This window comes from Dissoconium aciculare, assembly GCF_010015565.1.
Source record: "Dissoconium aciculare CBS 342.82 unplaced genomic scaffold K489scaffold_6, whole genome shotgun sequence".
NCBI lineage: Eukaryota > Fungi > Ascomycota > Dothideomycetes > Mycosphaerellales > Dissoconiaceae > Dissoconium > Dissoconium aciculare.
In genome coordinates, this window is record NW_022984956.1 from 638681 (window position 1) to 655767 (window position 17087).

The 17087-nt window shown below is 52.5% G+C and overlaps 8 protein-coding genes and 1 non-coding gene across 9 annotated transcripts; 4 read left to right on the plus strand and 5 right to left on the minus strand.

The window, feature by feature from the left end:
• The first annotated feature begins 445 nt into the window (after window positions 1-445).
• Window positions 446-518, plus strand: K489DRAFT_t26. The gene has a single exon. It is a non-coding gene; the product is annotated as a tRNA-Thr (tRNA).
• A 20-nt stretch (window positions 519-538) lies between these two features.
• On the plus strand, window positions 539-2852 carry K489DRAFT_380173 (uncharacterized protein). Its single transcript, XM_033604825.1, has 2 exons — window positions 539-684; window positions 735-2852. Exon 2 carries the CDS (start codon window positions 835-837, stop codon window positions 2608-2610), a length of 1776 nt encoding a protein of 591 aa, XP_033459830.1. The 5' UTR covers window positions 539-684; window positions 735-834; the 3' UTR covers window positions 2611-2852.
• A 370-nt stretch (window positions 2853-3222) lies between these two features.
• Window positions 3223-3517, minus strand: K489DRAFT_380175 (uncharacterized protein). The gene has a single exon (XM_033604826.1). It carries the CDS (start codon window positions 3454-3456, stop codon window positions 3235-3237), a length of 222 nt encoding a protein of 73 aa, XP_033459831.1. The 5' UTR covers window positions 3457-3517; the 3' UTR covers window positions 3223-3234.
• On the plus strand, window positions 3312-4316 carry K489DRAFT_424594 (uncharacterized protein). Its single transcript, XM_033608270.1, has one exon. It carries the CDS (start codon window positions 3581-3583, stop codon window positions 4172-4174), a length of 594 nt encoding a protein of 197 aa, XP_033459832.1. The 5' UTR covers window positions 3312-3580; the 3' UTR covers window positions 4175-4316.
• Window positions 4317-6850: 2534 nt separating this feature from the next.
• On the plus strand, window positions 6851-7419 carry K489DRAFT_388695 (uncharacterized protein; the record flags this gene model as incomplete). The annotated part of the gene is made up of 3 exons (XM_033606437.1): window positions 6851-6916; window positions 6988-7065; window positions 7153-7419. 3 exons carry the CDS (start codon window positions 6851-6853, stop codon window positions 7417-7419), a joined length of 411 nt encoding a protein of 136 aa, XP_033459833.1.
• Window positions 7420-7772: 353 nt separating this feature from the next.
• K489DRAFT_409914 (uncharacterized protein) lies at window positions 7773-11840 on the minus strand (the record flags this gene model as incomplete). Its single annotated transcript, XM_033607642.1, has 1 exon — window positions 7773-11840. One exon carries the CDS (start codon window positions 11838-11840, stop codon window positions 7773-7775), a length of 4068 nt encoding a protein of 1355 aa, XP_033459834.1.
• Window positions 11841-12343: 503 nt separating this feature from the next.
• Window positions 12344-14670, minus strand: K489DRAFT_319440 (DNA replication licensing factor mcm5; the record flags this gene model as incomplete). Its single annotated transcript, XM_033601387.1, has 3 exons — window positions 12344-12509; window positions 12571-14348; window positions 14404-14670. 3 exons carry the CDS (start codon window positions 14668-14670, stop codon window positions 12344-12346), a joined length of 2211 nt encoding a protein of 736 aa, XP_033459835.1.
• Window positions 14671-15169: 499 nt separating this feature from the next.
• Window positions 15170-15829, minus strand: K489DRAFT_319220 (UPF0047-domain-containing protein; the record flags this gene model as incomplete). The annotated part of the gene is made up of 1 exon (XM_033601372.1): window positions 15170-15829. The coding sequence occupies one exon, from the start codon at window positions 15827-15829 to the stop codon at window positions 15170-15172; it is 660 nt and encodes a 219-aa protein (XP_033459836.1).
• Window positions 15830-16171: 342 nt separating this feature from the next.
• Window positions 16172-17053, minus strand: K489DRAFT_431450 (uncharacterized protein). The gene is made up of 2 exons (XM_033608447.1): window positions 16471-17053; window positions 16172-16419 (listed from the first exon to the last, which is right to left on the minus strand). Exons 1-2 carry the CDS (start codon window positions 16953-16955, stop codon window positions 16299-16301), a joined length of 606 nt encoding a protein of 201 aa, XP_033459837.1. The 5' UTR covers window positions 16956-17053; the 3' UTR covers window positions 16172-16298.
• Between the last annotated feature and the right edge of the window lie 34 nt (window positions 17054-17087).

The following is a 17087-nucleotide window of genomic DNA, read 5'->3' on the forward strand; positions in this document are numbered from 1 at the left end:
ATCTTCGCCGTGCCAGCCATGTCCGACGAGCCAGAGCGATTGTTCAGTAACGCTGGAAACACGTTGTCACCGAGAAGACGTATGATGCAGGACGACACTACTGAATCACTGATGATTATGAAGTCTTGGCTTCAACAGGACGTCGTCAGCATCACGAAAGACGAAATGCGGCGGCTTAACAGCATGACTTCAGCCGTATTGTCAATACCTCGATCTCCGTCTGTCGGTTGAAACCTCGAACGGCGACTGATCGCCACGTCACGCACGACACGTCGTCACGCCACTACCAACCTCCAGCGTCGCGCGGACGACGTCGCTACGACATCGTCATCCTCCGTGTCGGCCCGAACACTGGGTCCGAGAAACCACCCCTCGGAGAGCATTGAAATGCCCCGAAAACACCGGGTTAGACATCGGCACAAATGGTCCAGCTGTTATGGCTCTGGCCATCTTAGCTCAGCGGTAGAGCAAGGGGATCGTAGACTCCAAGGTCGCGAATTCAATTCTCGCAGGTGGCTGAACTTTTGGCCTTTTGGCTCAAGCCGAGTCAAGCAAGTCAAGCCATCCCCTCGGACCTCTCAAGCAAGTCAAGCCCACGGTTTTGAGGCCTCAAGTCAAGCCAAGTCCAGGCTCCAGACTTGCTTGACTTGCTTGTGGCCACCTCTGCAAGCGTCCTTGTCGCAGGTGAGTGTCCAGAGGAAAATGTGCGAAGAAGGCAACTAAGCGTTCTGCAGACCAACGACACAGCAACAGCATGCTCAGAGTGAAGGCGGTAGCACAGCGACCTGGGGCAACACTGCTGACTCACCAAATTCCCGAGGGCCTCCCGAACAGATGCTCAGCAGGAACCACGACCCGGATACGGAATCTCTTAGCCGACGTAGGTTCCGTGACGATCCCTCGCCATATGAGATGCCCAATAAAAAGCATCGGTCGATGTCGCCTCCACTTACGCATGGTGATGAGCCTGCTGTGCGAGCTGATAGTGTGAACTTTCACGAATCGCCGATGGTTCCTCGGTCGCCCGTGAGAACACTGCGTGCAGACACAGACCCATACATGGTGGATTCGGAAAAGACCATCCGCCTGCTTGAGTCTTTCCTCTACAACGTCAACGACACCACCTACCTTTTGTACCCTCACGACTATTTCGTCTACTGGGCCAAGACGTCCTCGGGAAAGTGCCCGGACGAACTTTTGGTGCTATACGCCATCCTAGCTCTGGGATCGGTGTACATCAGAGATGCCGCCGTCAGCGCAGGACAGCAGGGAGCGGATCTAATGGGTGAAGCGTTGAGGAGCATGGGTCAGCGATGTGCAGACATTGTAAGTGAGGCACTCAGGAACAGGAGTGAGGCACTCAGGAATAAGAGCGACACTTTGACCTTGCCCATTGCGCAAAGTCGCTTGCTGCTTGCGTTGTACTGCTACTCCCAAGACGATGCGCTGGTCGCCTCTGAGCACTTGAGCCTGGCTGTGAACACCTTGACCTATCTCCATTTAAACACGGAGACTGGCTGCCTAGCGATCGATGCGGGCGAGCAACATGCATTCCGTTTCGACAGCGCCCAGATCGCAGAATGCAGGCGCCGCACCATGTGGGCTGCTTTCCTCATGGAGCGACACCTCAGCACTTCCACTTATCGCATCGACGTGCATGATATGGTGGTTCGACTGCCCTGCTCGGGAAGCGCGTACGAGCAAAGCAGGCAGCAGATGTCCGATGCACCCTTCCTTCACAGCACTTGCAGCAGTGATCGCGCTATCGTCCCCTCTGCTAGCCCGATGGCCTCTTTGATTCCGATTGCGGCATTGCTGGGGGATGTCAACAATTTTGTCTCACGGGGCCTGCATTCCCATCGCGGTCATTATGAAAAGACGTTTGATCCGCAATGCGAAGAGTTATGGGCACTGCTACAAAATTGGCGGTCGCAGCTCCCGGAACATCTCTCAAGCAGTCGGACCAACATCGATCGATGCATCCACGAAGGTTATGCCAGCCACTATCTTCATATGTGGGCCATGTACTATTGGTCGGTCATCAAATTGCATCGATACTACCGACATGAGTGGTTGCCGAAACGTCGTGCTGTACACATCACCCGTGCCTATGAAGCTGCTAAAGACTTCCTCTCCATGGCGACGACCCTGCGCAGCGTCTGGGGCGAGGTAAGCAAGAGCAACAGCCTGACGCAATCAGCCTCGCCTTTTGTCGGCAGAGCAATTGTTGCGGCAGTCGACGTTCTTGCCGCTGCTGGCCTCGAGTCGACTATGCGCGTCATTTACGACCTTACCCTGGCTGCCGCGCATTGTGTGACCGACCTTTTCGAAATATGGAAAGCCACCAAAGCGCAGCACGACGCATGCCAGCACCGCCCCTTGCAGATTTTAAATATCATGCAGCATCCAACTCGCGCTCGAAGCGGCTGCTGGGTCAGGAAGGAATGGGGCCTCGATCGCCGACTGGAAGAGGAATATCCTCTTGATTACGATGGCATCTATGGCGCCGCCAACCCGGACAACGACTACTTTGATGCCCTACACGCCATGAGTCGCAACCACAATAACAATAACGACAACATCAACCACCATACTGCACGAGGTCCGTAGGATCAGTGGCGACCTACACATTCCATATAACATCGGTATGAACTGGATTAACGATCTCCACATTAACGACGATACCCCTGTTTATTCACTCTTGGCGTTTCCCAGTTTACGATACGAATTTTTCTGTTTCTTTTCTGCTTGCATTTATTGTGGGACGGAGTTAATGGGCGGATGCATGATGCAGGGAGCTATGCCGCGATTGATATGCACGAAAATCTCCGTGATGGTTTCGGGCTAATGATAACCTTTCTCTCTGAAAATTGCCCGCCTGGCCAGGCGGGCACGGTGTCTCTCACAGTGACTCTAGTCTGTACGCTCTCGTGTCGCACCAGTAGGCATGCCTTTCGCGGTTGCACATCGCGATGTGAAATACGATGGAGCTTTTTTCATGCCACAGCATGCGCGATGACTCATTTCCTCGAGATCATGTAGGCTTATGTGGATTGGGCGCTGGCGTCTGCGTCCAGAGACGATGAGATGCACAAGACACGGCAATTTGCAGGTAGTGAACGGTGCACAAGGCCCCAGCAAGCACACAGGTCTGTCCGTCGTCCGCGCTCGTCGTTAGCATCGCTAATCTGACCTTCAATCATCATCACCCATACATGACCGCCATCATCATCATCACAACGTTCGGCCGATCGGAGAATTCAGCCAGGCGACGGCATGCAATATCTCCCGCAACACGAGCGAGGAGGGGTTCCCTGCTGCTTCCCGGACTAATCGCTCTGGCCGGGTCTTTTGGACAAAGCATGAACCCCGGACGCGACATTGTGATAGGACTGTTACGCCAACGGTGCATGCGCGCCTGGACAATCGTGCAGTAGCATCCGCAAGGGCAGTCATTTTTTATGCCTTTCATCCTCTCAGTTAATTTACTTTTTTTCGGAGGATTTTCCCTTCGAGCCGGGCGTTGCACGCCAGAGGTGGGGCCGGAGCAATTGGATCGATCGTCCCGTTCGTCACCTGCATGCACGCGTGCATCCACATGAGGTCTCTGCTTTCCAAGGTTGTTGTCTCCACACCTGGGCAGTCAATCAATACCTGTGCCTCGTCTCCTCCATTGTGCAGTGGTGGCTTTGTCGGCTCTCGTTATCATTGCCAGTACTGCATCCTCTGGATCCGGCATATCCATGACCATGATGATCGTGATGATCCCTCGCAAGTGTCTCGTGCTCACTGTGGTTCCACATCTCCATCTCCATTCACACATGTGCATCCCTGTCGGAAAAACTTCCAGAGGAGCAAGCCGATAGAAATGTCAGCTCGTACGTGCACCTCCGGCGGCGATCCGCCCAGTTCGAGGAGAGCTGTCCTGGTGCGTGTCTCGTTGCATGAGGACTATTGGACTGTAGAGTACATGCCAGCAGCTCTCGAATCACACCACTGTACTTCTGAGACGACTGTATCACTGTCGGGTACCGCCGTCTACCACCTGCTGTACTGTCCTGCACATCCATTATCATCACCCAGGTCACGTCACCGAACTCGACGCCCAAGGAAGGGGGGCGCGCCTGAAGCGGCACCACCAAACACAGCCTACTGTACCCGATGCATCGTGTAGTCACATCCGCCCACCAAATGGCACTAACAATTGGCAAGGTTTTCAAGTACCGCGCCCATCGTCCCACGCGCGTCCACATCTCCTCCTCCAGCTCGTCGACCGGCGCCATTTCAGCAACATACGGTGGAGACACCCAATCCATTTGTGGCCAATTTTGATTACATGTGTTCCAGACGAAGGCCGGGCTCGTCTCGTCTTGCAACTAAGTATGGTCTATACTAAACGGACCGTCTAGTGTCGACGGCACAGCAGCCCTCGGGATGATCGGCCACATTCCACATTCCATATTCAATACGTGTATTGCAGAAAAGAAAAAAGGCAGACGCCTCACAACGGGCATGCAATTTGGGGCTCTGGGATGTGGCACGGGCAGTATATACTTGATCCAATTGCACATGTACGTCGACTACTTGTGGGTATATATACGCACATACAGTGTTGCTGCTTTACACTACCAGATCATTCGACGTCCGCGAGCAACCTAGAGAAACCGACGTCTTTTCGTCAAAGATACGTCTACGTTGCAGTGTGGTCTGACGATACAAATCCAATAACAATCCCGAGTCGTCTGAAGCACGGCTTACACGGCAGTATATACCTCATGATCAATTTGTGTAGTGATATAGACAAGTCACTCTGGCCGGTCTGGGTACATGCTGCGGGTCTACTTCGGAGTGGTAGAAGAGGTACCTTGTTACTAACAAGTTCACGCGCCGTAAAATAGATTAAATGCACCACCACATCGAGGGCGACAATCTCGTCAATACACTTTCCGTTGCCGTTCCGCCCATCCTCGTGCCTAAGCGAAAAGGTACACGACCACTTGCGCGATGCCACTCGTCAGCTCTTATCTCCCGCTGAACCAAGCGCATAGCAAACCCCTTCGAGTCAAAAACGTGGAGAAATATATTACATGTTGAAGGGCAATGTTGCGTATCCGTCACGTCACGGCGCCATCCTTCGAGCTCCTCGAGTCCATGCTGAAGGACAGGCATTGCCCGCGAGCCACTCGACTCATCTCTCATCAGGATGGGTTGTAGGACGCCTGAGAGCCCACCATAGTCGATGGCGGCCAAGTTTCTTTTCCCTTTTTACTGCCGTCGATCCTGCGCTGGCGGGTCGGTCGTCACTCTCAGCAGCTGATTGGACTGCCGGGCGTTCTGTGCGCAATTGACGGGAATATGTTTCAGGCCCTGGCGTGCTACACACAACCCCTCGCGGCTGCATGATACACTATGATAACCAGGAAGAGAGTGATTGCAGTATGGGTGACGAAACGTCCAAAGCCATCGACCAGGCTCATCCCTGCTGTGTAATGCGCAAACCTCGACCGGGACAGGGTAGTGGCACCGTGCCTCTGCACCGTATGTGCCACTTGCGAAGAGTGTTCATTTGGTGATGGAAGCGGTGGGTGAGACGCTGAGTGTGGTTACAGGCGGGCGACCTTCTACTGCCACTAGTGCAATGCCGCTGCGGACGGCAGATCGGTTAGCAGGAGATGGGAGGGAGGGCATCTGGTTTGCGATGGATGTCTGTGCCATGAGCATCTGGGTACAAGGTGGTGGTAGGTGCGCATGTGTGCCGGCGACAGGGAAGAGGGCAATCGTTACTGGTGCTGCGCCGTGCTGGGATTTGTGGACATTCGTGGATTTCCGAGTGTGCCAGGTGGAGATGCGTGTGTGTAGCCGACCGGTCAGCCTTCAGGAATGGGGCAATAGCAGACGAGTGACGAATGATGGCGGGTTGCAGCAGCACCTCAGGCTTACGATCTTTTCGCCCTTCACACCACACCCAAAGCAGTTACCGAGCTTCGGCATGTTTTTGCTGCAGTTAAGCGAAACTCTTTTTTCTCCGGCCGGAGCATTCTAGGTGCCTGCTGCTGCTTATGCTTTCTACTAGCCCGGCCCCAGCACCTCATCACGACGCCTCGATTTTACATGTTAACCAACCACTACCCAGACCTGTCCGTCAAGATGTGTCAGCCTCCGGCCGTCGAGAACTCCTGTCCTTCATTTGGGAACACCTGAACTACTCTCGTATCAACCCCGCGAAGGGATTTACTATCGACATCTCGGGATAGATGTCCATCGTTTGCACGAAGAAGAGCCCTCTTCTTTTGCAATCAAAAAGTCGATGCGTCGACCAGGCATCGTCACTGCCAAGCTGGACACGGGAAACGCGGTCCCTCTCGTGCACCCATCGCACGCTACGACCGACTAACGCTGTGGTCAAGTCTTTCGGCTCTCGCTTTTGTCCCTGTCGCCGACAGTGCGATCCCTGATCGCGCAACAGATCTGGGAATTATCCCTCTTGATAATTAGTGCCTCGGAGAATTTCCCGTGAACTCGACCGCGAAGAGCGCACCTAGGTGCATGGCGATAGCGTGGAACGATGCTGCCCTGTTGTGATCATCGTCATTATCATCATCATCCCTCGGTTTCGCATGCTTGTTGCAGGATCAGTGGATTGGCTCGATTGGGATATCACGTGAACCAACATCAAGTCACGTGTTTCATGCAGCAAATGGTAGATTTCCGTCAAGAATGCCATCCTTGTATAATATGAAAATAGCAGTGCCTCTGGCCTCACAAAATAAACCAAGGAACCCAGTTGATCAGGTGATTTCAAGTGAACCGAAATTCACGAATCCGTATCAAGTGCGGTGAATACAACGCCATGCCGAAAGGAAGTTGCGTCTGTGGTGATTTCACCTACGAATTGGACGGCGCGCCTCATACCGCGGTACGTTTCGTGCCCACACTAGGATTCTGTCGTAGTAATAATGGCCGCCGGATATTCTGACCATATCCAAGCTCATCTGCCATTGTGTTCCCTGTCAGAAGAGCGGTGGACCTAACGGTAGCTATGACCTGATCATTAAACAAGACAAGGTACGCCTTGACCCTTCCGCCGCTTCGTACTACTCATATTGTAGCCGGTATCAGCGGAGTTCGTTGGAAATGACAATGTCCGCGTAGGTCAAAAAGCTCGCTGGCAAGACAAAGTCCTTTGTGCGGAAAGGCGACTCGGGCAAGGAGCTCGCCTACGACCTGTGTGACAACTGCGGGACCACCATGTGGTGCACTCTTGAGATTATTCCCGGAATGCTTATTGTCAAAGCGGGTACGCTCGATGATCCAGAGTATTTGGAACATGAGGGAAGGCCAGTAAAGGAACTCTTCACGAGGAACCGACCCAGCTGGTGCTGTGGATTGGAAGGTGTCGAACAGAGAGAAGGAGCATGATGATACATATAACCCAACCCCTTAGGGTTGGGTCGAGAATGTCATGTTCAGTTTGCATCTTGGAATACACTAAGATGTATACTGACTGATGACTTCCTCGATGATGTTGAAGCCGCCCAGGGTCGTCAATAGCCGTGGTGGTAAACATCGAGAATAGGAAAACGGTGGCAGCATTCCGAAGGATGAGGTCGAATAACTTTCGTAGATTCTCTGAGCTTGTGACGACGTCATTCAAGGGTGTATGCTCATAAGTAGGCACATTCCCAGAGCACCAGCCACAAGTCGAGGTATACAGTGGCCCACACCCGAGGTTCAAACTTGAGTCGAGAAAGAAACGTTCGTCAATCTAAATTTTACTTGGACGGAGAATGAGCAGACTCCTGCAGCCCCTGCCACCAACCATGGAGCTCTCCCGCGCGCACGCGCTCCTCCTCCCCTAACTCCACTGGCGGGCCTTTCATCTCTTCCCGGGCATCATCCAGACCACTGGCTCGCGTGTGAGGCACCGAATTTAAACGGCTCTTATCGTAGACTGCATCGCTCTCGTTCATCACGTAGCGCCAAACGCACCAGGCGGACGCATCTGTAGACAAGAGGTAGGGCTGCCGGGCGCGGGACTTCACGGCAAAGTCACGAAGTAGGACAACGTCGCCAGCATGTGCAATCGGAAGCTGAGAATGCCAGGGCCGGAAAACCTCAACAATAACGGTATTGGCTGGAGCTTCAATACTGGGATCCGTGACGCTGAGAACAGTGAAGAAGTCTCTAGGTCCGCTCTTGGCCCTCTCGGCCTTTTTGCCGTCTTCCGAGACGACGGCAAGTATGTCGACGGTGCTTTTGTGATGTGATTGACCAGGATTGTTCAATCTCCGTTCAAGCTGTGAAAGTGACACGAAGTAGCTGTAGCTTGTGGCGATACCCATTGCTGCCCATCTAGGCTGACTGTCCTCCCGGCCGCGTTCGCCCTCGGCTTCGACCACAAGCTGAGGCTGCTCTTTCTCGACCTCTCGCAGACGAGTCGAGCGCCGCGGACTGAACCAAGATGAGATCGCGTCTGGTACATGCCCAAGCCGTGCAGGCATCGATTTCCTCGCGCTCGACTTCACGCCGGTGGCTGTCATCTGATTGTGGGTTGCATGCTCCATTTCAGATCGTCTTGACGACTTGGCAGGAGTCACTGTGGCTTCTCCGGACACATGACCACGCGACGCAGTTGCGATGCCTGGCTGTCGTTGAGTTGTGAGCGCCCCTACCGTTGTCTCATGCATGGATGTTGGAATGCTGGGTTCTCTTGGAGTGATAGAGCCGACGGACCCCAGGTCACCGTTACTTTGTTCTTCATCTGCAAGGGTTCTGCCATGATTCCCAAATAACCGCACTACCGGGACTTGAGGGCCTTTTGTTGCGGTCATTGTGGGCTCAGCAGTCGCCGACGCCGTAAGGGAGGCTTGGCTGTCCTGAATAATGGGAACTCCGTCGATGGACTCGTCCCGCAGAAGGGGACTTGCATGCACAGATGGTATAGTTGAAAGTGAATTCGAGGGGTGATCTTGCGCTCCTTGTCCAACATTGTAGTCTTGTGTCTGAACAGCTACCGACTCTACCATGTCATCAATTTCGTTGCTTGGTTCAGATCCATGGTTGTCCGCAATACCAACGGCGTGAAAAGCTTCCGAACCTCGATTCCCCTGCTCCACGTTCGCTTGGGACTCGCGAAGCGGGGCGACAGCCTGAATTTCTGTTTGAGTGATTGCTTTCGACAGATCGGCGCTGACGACTGCGCGGTCTGCTTCTGACTCGCCAGCGACACCATCAAGTTCTTCGTCGTCTATGACTGTAATAGTAGGCGGTCCAGCTATAGCCTTGCTAGGTGGGAGCAGATGTTGAGATAAGCTGTTGTACTGAGTTGTGTTGGTGACACCCGTGAGTGATGCTTCGAAAGAATCGATCTCGATATTGTCATCTATAAAACTTTCCTCCAGTGAATGCCCCGATGTGGCATTCTCTTTGTCCCGATGGTCTTCAAGCTGCGTTGCCTCAGTTTGCTGCAGCATGACCGCCTGACTCTTTAGACCTGAGAGAATATCAACAGAGACGTGGCTCGAAGCAATCTCAGTGGTGGGTGGGTGTAGAAGCTCCACAGGTATCTGGGGTCGAAGGCGCTCCATGTCTAGGCTATGACCTGTTTCAGCATCGCCTGAAAAGGAGGTGTAGTTTCGCTCTGCTGTAAATGAGCCGTGGTTATCCAGATTCATCGATTCGACATCATGAAAGTCACCGTGCTGTTCGCGGTGTCTGTTTTTCACATATTGAGAGCCCGTCAATTCTCCTTTGATTGTAGAGGCTGTATGATCGACATCCGCACCGAACATGGTTGAGCTTTGAGTGGACATGAAAAAATCCTGAGTGGAATGCGCTGTAGCTGTGGACGGGATGTCTGTGTCTCTCCACTGATGCTGAAATGTACCTTCGCCAATCACGGGATCGGGCGTCTCATCACCAGAAGACTTCTCTGCACCAGCATCCACCTGATTCTGTGCCGTAGACGAGCTCGCGATAGATGATGCCCGGTCGTCATGATCTGTATCCAACGCATAGTTCACAGACTGTGCGCCGTCGAAACCAAAGAGGCTTCGATACGTTTGATCCATCACCTTCTCCCGACTTGAGCGGGTCGAAGAACCAGACTGTGGGACAATCGATGATGCAAGGTCGATTGCGTCGTGACTACTTGGACGCAACGGCGTGGTAAGCTCATCCGCAGGATCCGTCATTAGCACGATGGCCTGAAGTCCTTCCTCTTCGCCTTGTGTCCAGTCGACCAATTTATCCGCATCTGCGTCGTCGTCAACATCATCAGAATGACCGTCGTCAGATAGATCGATATGCACTTGCTTTTCTCGATCAAGTCCTGAAGTAGAAGCGACACTGCTTTGTTCCACCGAGCGATGTGCTCTGTAAGAAGATCCAGTGTTCCCTGATGGGATTACCTGAGTTCGGACCATGGAGCTCTTAACAACGTCGTCGTCTGGGTCATGCCCAGCAGATGTGCGGATCTGCGTTGGTGACTTCCTGTGCGGACTTTCGTAATTTGCGACAGAAATGCTTGGAGATCTACTGCGTTCGAAAATGCCATCATAGCTGTTCAAAGCCACGCTGGCATGATCGTTTTGCACGAAGTTGACGGCATCGATTCTGGTCCTCGTTTCCAAATGCCGAAGATTTTGTTTCACAGCGTCAAAATTCTCTGGACCTGCATCGACCATCATACTAGTCGACGGGTCGATTGGAGATGGCTGACCATCTTCTAAGCTAGCTGCATCGTACACCGGCCTGTTTGTCAACCTGTCCTGGCGAAGAACAGACTGGGAGGGTTTGTCCGGATGGGATTCAGGCAGGGCTGATGTTTTATTGAAAGGTGCGCCCTGTGAGATAGGACTTTGAAGCTCCAACTCGCCGACATACGAAGCATTTGGAGTTTCACACTCATTTGTCTGAGTTACAAGTTCAGACTCAAGCTCGAGATGATGGTGTGACTGCATCTCGGTCGGTAACTCGGAGACGACATCATTCAAAATAATGGCTCGTGGGCTCGTGGACAATATAGCATCAGATTGTCTATTTGATCCATCCTGCACGGATGTACTTCCTGTTTGCATAGGTGTGGCAATTGTGGGGATTGGAGGAGACGAGAGTATAGATCGAAGACTATGGTCTGCGCGAGGTGAGCTTCTTTGATGTTGTTGGGGAGGCGAAAGCGAGCGCTCGGTATACCGCCACTCGATCTTTCGCCTCTTCCGAGGAATGTATGGCGTATCTAGATCGTCCTCGGCGAAGGGATCGAGGACAGGGCTCGAAGATGCTTCGCCTGATAGTCGAAGACGTCTCACGAATGCTGGAGACGCGTGCATTGGAATGGAACTGACCTTGAGCGGATCGTCCTCACCGTCTCGAAGTCGGTCGATTTGCCCGTACTTGGCTGGCGTGATGGGCACCCGAGCATGTCCTCTGGTGCTTTCATTGCTATCCTGCCGTACTCGTATATCTGCATCACGGTCTTGACCAACCACTTTGAGCCCGAGCGATCCGCGGTAGACGAGTTCGCCCTCTACACTCCGGCCCGGCGTAGACACAAGGCCTACAGGATCTTCTCGCCATACAGCACCGTCAAGCTCAAGAAGTACCTCATCGCCTATGCCTATCCTGCTCTTCGCGATTGCTTCTGCGGCAGGTCCGGTGAAGAGGACGCGCACTTGGCCTCTGTGATTCCGAAGACGAAAGTCAGGATCTGCGAGGAGTAATGCACACTGCTTGGTGGATGTGGAATATGGCCAGGACAGTGTTATCACGGCTCGAATTGAGCAGTCCTTTGGTGGTGCTGTGGCCGGCACAAGGGATGTAATGGGAATTATGGCGACCATCGCGTCCGACGGTGATTCAGAATTCCCTGTGAGCGCATCAAATTGCAAGCTGATTCATGAGTACAGCTCTCTCTCACATCGGTGGGGAGGTGGATGGTTCCGCATGATCAAGCATTATAGCAAGCTCGCGTGGCATCACGCGTTGCCCGCGCGATTCACTTTATTAAATCCGGAGAGCAACAACCAACCAGTGTTGGTGATGTAATCGGGGGAGCGAGCTGTTGAGGTTGGCCTGTGCTTGCCACAATTCATACGGCTACACTTCTTGCCTGCTTTGGCAAGCAATTGGAGTGCCGGCTCTATAATCACATCTATATCACTAAGTGCCTAGGTACAACATTCAATTCATCTGATCATTCCGACGACCTCGCTATGGATCCCAGTGGTAATCATAATCCCGCAAATTTCGTGCAAATCTCGTGCCAAACTCACAATATTAACGCAATCCTCGAGTTGAGTCGGACACACCCTGAAACTCCCCTCCCTCCCACGAAGCTCACTTTTCAGTAATTGCTCCGGTGCACAACTGTTCCTCCTCGTCGAAACTGAACGCTGTCTCGTCGTACGAGAACTTGCAGCGCACGGTTCAGAGCTTGCTCGCTGTATCGCTTGCGATCAACGAACTCGCTACGCAGACTTGCTAGCGATGCAGTGTAGCCAATCGGTAATCTATGAGTGGGATGTTAGCAATCATTTGATATGGCGAGGACCGTGGAATATCGTCACCCACCGTCTCCTTAATTCTTCCTCCACCTTGTGTACTTCTTCGACGAGCTCACGGTTTCCACCGAGCCCAAGAGCTGCAGTGTCGCCACCAGCACTCATCACGGCGTCCATTGTGCTTCCTAGGAAAAGTCTGATCGCTTCATCAACATGCTTCTCTGTAGCGATCGGTTGCAGCTCAATCTTTGCCAGCGCCTCGGTGATGCGCACAAGCGATTCAAGTTGACGAACGGTGATAGGGATTGATGAGCGCTGGTTGGCATCCTGCTCTGCCCGAGCGACCTGTCGTCGAATGCTGACGAAATGCGAGCTCAGCTTTTCCGCCGCCTCAGCGCTGAGCCGGGGCGCGCAGCGAGATTTTGCGTAACTGATGTAGCGTTTCATTTTCTCCACTGGTATTTCCGCTTTCACTTGTTCTTGAACACCTTGTCCGCCCATATGGATACCCATGACGTGCTTTGCTATGGTCTCATCGCGATTTCGGTCGTGATCGTCCCGCACGATAAAGATTAGATCGAAACGGGACAGGATCGTGGTCTGGAAATCAATGTTTTCTCCAGGGGTCTTGAGATCATCATATCTGCCGAAGATTGGGTTTGCAGCGGCAAGCACTGACGTGCGGGCGTTGAGGATCGTTGTGATACCAGCTTTGGCGATCGATATTGTCTGCTGCTCCATAGCTTCGTGAATGGCTACTCGGTCCTCGTCCCTCATCTTGTCAAACTCATCAATGCAGACAACACCGCCATCAGCGAGGACCATCGCGCCACCCTCGAGGTAGAATTCGCGAGTGCTAGTATCCCGTTGGACGCTAGCAGTAAGACCAGCGGCAGAAGAACCCTTGCCGGATGTGTAGATTGCAATAGGAGAACATTTCTCGACGAACTTCAGCAGTTGCGATTTTGCTGTACCAGGGTCACCAAGCAAAAGAACGTTGATGTCTCCTCGTAATTTCATCCCATCAGGGAGAATCTTCTTACTACCACCCATCAGTAAACATGTGATGGCCTTCTTGATGTCCGCGTTGCCGTAAATCGAGGGCGCAATGCAGTTGGCGAATAGTGAGTAGAGGTCTGGCCGTCTTGACAGCTCCAAGAATTCCTGCTCTTCTTGCTCGCCGAATTGCATGCCCAAGCCGCTAGCTTGATTGTTGGACAAATCCGTCTGCAAACCCACTGCACGCAAGTATGGATTTCGAATGGCTACCGCCCCACTTCCCTTGCTATTCTTTTGACTTGCGTAGATGCTGAACACTCCCATCACCACACATCTGGTGCCAGGCACGACGCGATTGGCGAGATACCTGTCGGCGCTCACCAAGATGTGTCGCGGCAGTTCTCCCACAGGCACATCATCGGGCGCTTCTTGTAGCTTCAAAACCTGCTGATCGATGAATTGCGACTTCTCGTGCACGACGAAATAGGGATCGAGTGGACATCGTTCGTTTTCGCCAGGACCTGGGTTTCTGGGACGTGCGCACGTTCGTGGCAGAGAAATTCCTGTAAAGCCAGATGTGATCGGTAGGCTGTGCTCGAATGCGCATTGTCGGCATTGAACATGAAGTGCCGTAGCTTTCGAGCTGAGAGTGCTCGCGCCGATGACAATTCCGGGGATGCGGACTAGATGTGACACGTTTGTGGCAGTGAGACCTCGAATGCTAGTCTGGGAGACTGAAGAGTGCAACAGTAGCTGGTGATTGGGAAGCGCCTTTGCTGCAGCGAGATCTGTTGCGCTACGTGAAGGATACAGAATGCGTTGCGTACATATCCTCAGCGCATTCTCAAACTGGGAGAGAGTCAGGGAACAGTGTACTTGAGAAGAGGAAATCGTACTTGCGTACTATGGGAATGATTTCTGCCGGTTCATTGTTCAACCTATCCGCGAGCTCTTCGCTGTATGCAATCAGATGTGTGACATCCACGTCGCAATAGTATTGTTTCGACAGAACATTCTCCCGAATTTGATCGCGATAGATGAAGACATCGTCGAGGTGAAATTGTAGGATGAAATCGACGAGAGCTTTCGTGATTTGTTGGTTGCTGTTCTCGCCATCTTCGTTGCGGCTTTCGGGAAAGAGACTCAAGCTATATACTGAACCTTGATCCATCGTGCAGATGTCGTCCGAGTGTGTGTACAGATCTCGTGCCGAAGTCGCGATCGTGTTGAAGCTGAATGGAGGCGGGGCATACAATTTGTGCTTAAGTCGGGACGTGCAAGGTCGCGCGTTTGCGACGCGACGCAACAGAGTGCTTGCATGACTAGCGCGTTTCTCCCCTCGCACTCCTCTCTCATCATTATCGACGGCCGCGAATCAGCGTCCCAGAGGAAAGTGACACTACCAGGCCCGAGGATCGCAAGGTTTACATCAGATTCAACATGGTCATATCCCATCAGCACTTTGATGTTGGCTATGATAATCACGTGCAATGAAATGATCACAGTGAACGTGACAGATAGTACCACTGTTTCTGCTAACCTGATGACCAACAGATTTTGAAAGCCCAGCTTCCCGTTGATAGGAACGATTCAGACGCAGGCCAGTGTATGATCACAGATACCATCAGCCTCGCTCAAACGACGAGTACTTCGATTCCACATCTGCGTGCTCACTTTTTCTTCTCGCCTTGGATGGTTGCCACTACTCTCCTTGCCTGTTTCGCTGCGCGGAATTCCAATAGCCATATTCCCTGCCATGTGCCAGTGTTCAGCTTGCCGTCCGTGATCGGTATCGACACACTGGCGCCGATGAGTGCACTCTTGACATGGGCCGGCATATCATCTAGTCCTTCGTCCGCATGTCGATAAATCTTGCCTTCCGGATCCTCGGGTGCGAGACGATCGAGCGCGTCAGTCATGTCCGCACGAACGTCGCTGTCAAAGTTCTCGTTCAACGAAAGTGCGCATGACGTATGTTGGATGAATAAATGCAATAGACCAGTCTGATACGAGCGAATTTCGGGGAGCGCATTCACAACCTGATCGGTGATGAGGTAGCTTCCCTTGGCACGAGCTGTCAATGTGAATTGCTTTTGAGACCAGGACATCGTGGCGAGCAGCGGCAAGACCGGAGGTGTATTGATCGAGCAGCTGGCTGGTGGGCAACAGTGACAACTTGGTAATGCCTGCGGGCGTTTGTCGCCTACGGAGAAGAGACTGAAGGGATTGAGAAGAGGCTGGAGTAAAGTGTGAAGCGCGCCTGGGAAAAAGGCGAGGATGAAGACGGCGAGAAATATGCAAGTATTCCGTAAATTTGTCTCGAAAGGCATTGAGGCCGAAGAGTGTTTGAATGATTTGAATCCACAACCGACGTTCGGGTCTAAGTCAAGTCGTGACCCCCCAATCCCGATTGACGCTCCTGACGTCAGCGACCTGCTTATCGATTGACTGGATCCACATACAACCACGCAATCTCCAACGATATTTATCCATCAGCAGAGTCACGAATTCAGGTCGAAAATTGTTGAATCAGCAGTGTCATGACGAGTGGAAGCGTCGAACCTTGAGTCGCAAGTCATGACTAGATGTTAGATGTAGGTTCAGTGCTATCGCGCACAGCGTGTTGCAATGCAGATGAAGCAGACAATATCAATACAGGCTTCAAAGTCTTTGACCATCTGTCTGTGGGCAACACATACTGGATACCTCACAAGCTACCTGACTCTCCGTCTCGAACCTACTGTGCTCATCAAAACAAGCGATTTCGTTGTTCAGAAGCCCAATATCTTCCGTTCCCATTCAAGCCTTCTTCGACTTGCTGCTCTTTTTGACTTTGGGAGCCCGCTCGAAATATAAGCCGCCCTCGTACTGGGCATTCCGCTTCCATTCCCCTTCCATCTCTTTGATGGCCATGAACGTGCTGTCACAGTCAGTGAAACAGTCTTGCTAATTGCCCTACAAAAGTGCTTACCACAAGTCGTCGTCGTGACCGGCCTGTCTGACCCAGAAGTATTGGGAGTCTTTCACACCCACCGGTTGGATCTTACGCGGATCATTGGCGCCCTCACGTGCCGCTAGTTTCATGTTGTCTTCATCGACTTGGGCTTTTGTACGACCGTAGTAGACGTTCGATTGAGGCGTCGATACCGCGTGATAGCCAGTCACATAAACTGCTGATTGCTGTGGCCAGGCAGGGGCAACAGGAAGGTAGTGGCCAGTCGGGTATGTCATGTAATGGGAGCCTTGCGCGTAATATTGAGGCTCGAGACTTCCAGCTGCAGGATAGGCCTGATAGACGGGAGGTTGAGGGTGGGAGCCCTGTTGTAGCACATTGTGTGGAGGATGGTATGTGTGAGAGTGAAGGCCATTGTTGGCATCATAACCTGGTGCAGCAGACCCGTATGCTTGCCACATCGGAGAGTCGTCGGCCCAATGTTCGTGATCTTCGTTTTTCATGATTGCCTTCTTCAATATTTAGCTTCAGACTTGTGCAATATCGCACAACGCTATCGAGCAGTGTCAAGATCGACAACGCACTTGTGGCGGATTGGACAAGAATACAGAACGATTGACGAAGTGGTCTCGGAG

Coding starts and splice junctions, on each gene's coding strand:
- K489DRAFT_380173 (XM_033604825.1), top strand. CDS start 835: ATGCTCAGCAGGAACCACGACCCGGATACGGAATCTCTTAGCCGACGT.
- K489DRAFT_380175 (XM_033604826.1), bottom strand. CDS start 3,456: ATGACTGCCCTTGCGGATGCTACTGCACGATTGTCCAGGCGCGCATGC.
- K489DRAFT_424594 (XM_033608270.1), top strand. CDS start 3,581: ATGCACGCGTGCATCCACATGAGGTCTCTGCTTTCCAAGGTTGTTGTC.
- K489DRAFT_431450 (XM_033608447.1), bottom strand. CDS start 16,955: ATGAAAAACGAAGATCACGAACATTGGGCCGACGACTCTCCGATGTGG. Junction 16,420..16,470: donor GGTCACGACGACGACTTGTG/GTAAGCACTTTT, acceptor TGACTGTGACAG/CACGTTCATGGCCATCAAAG.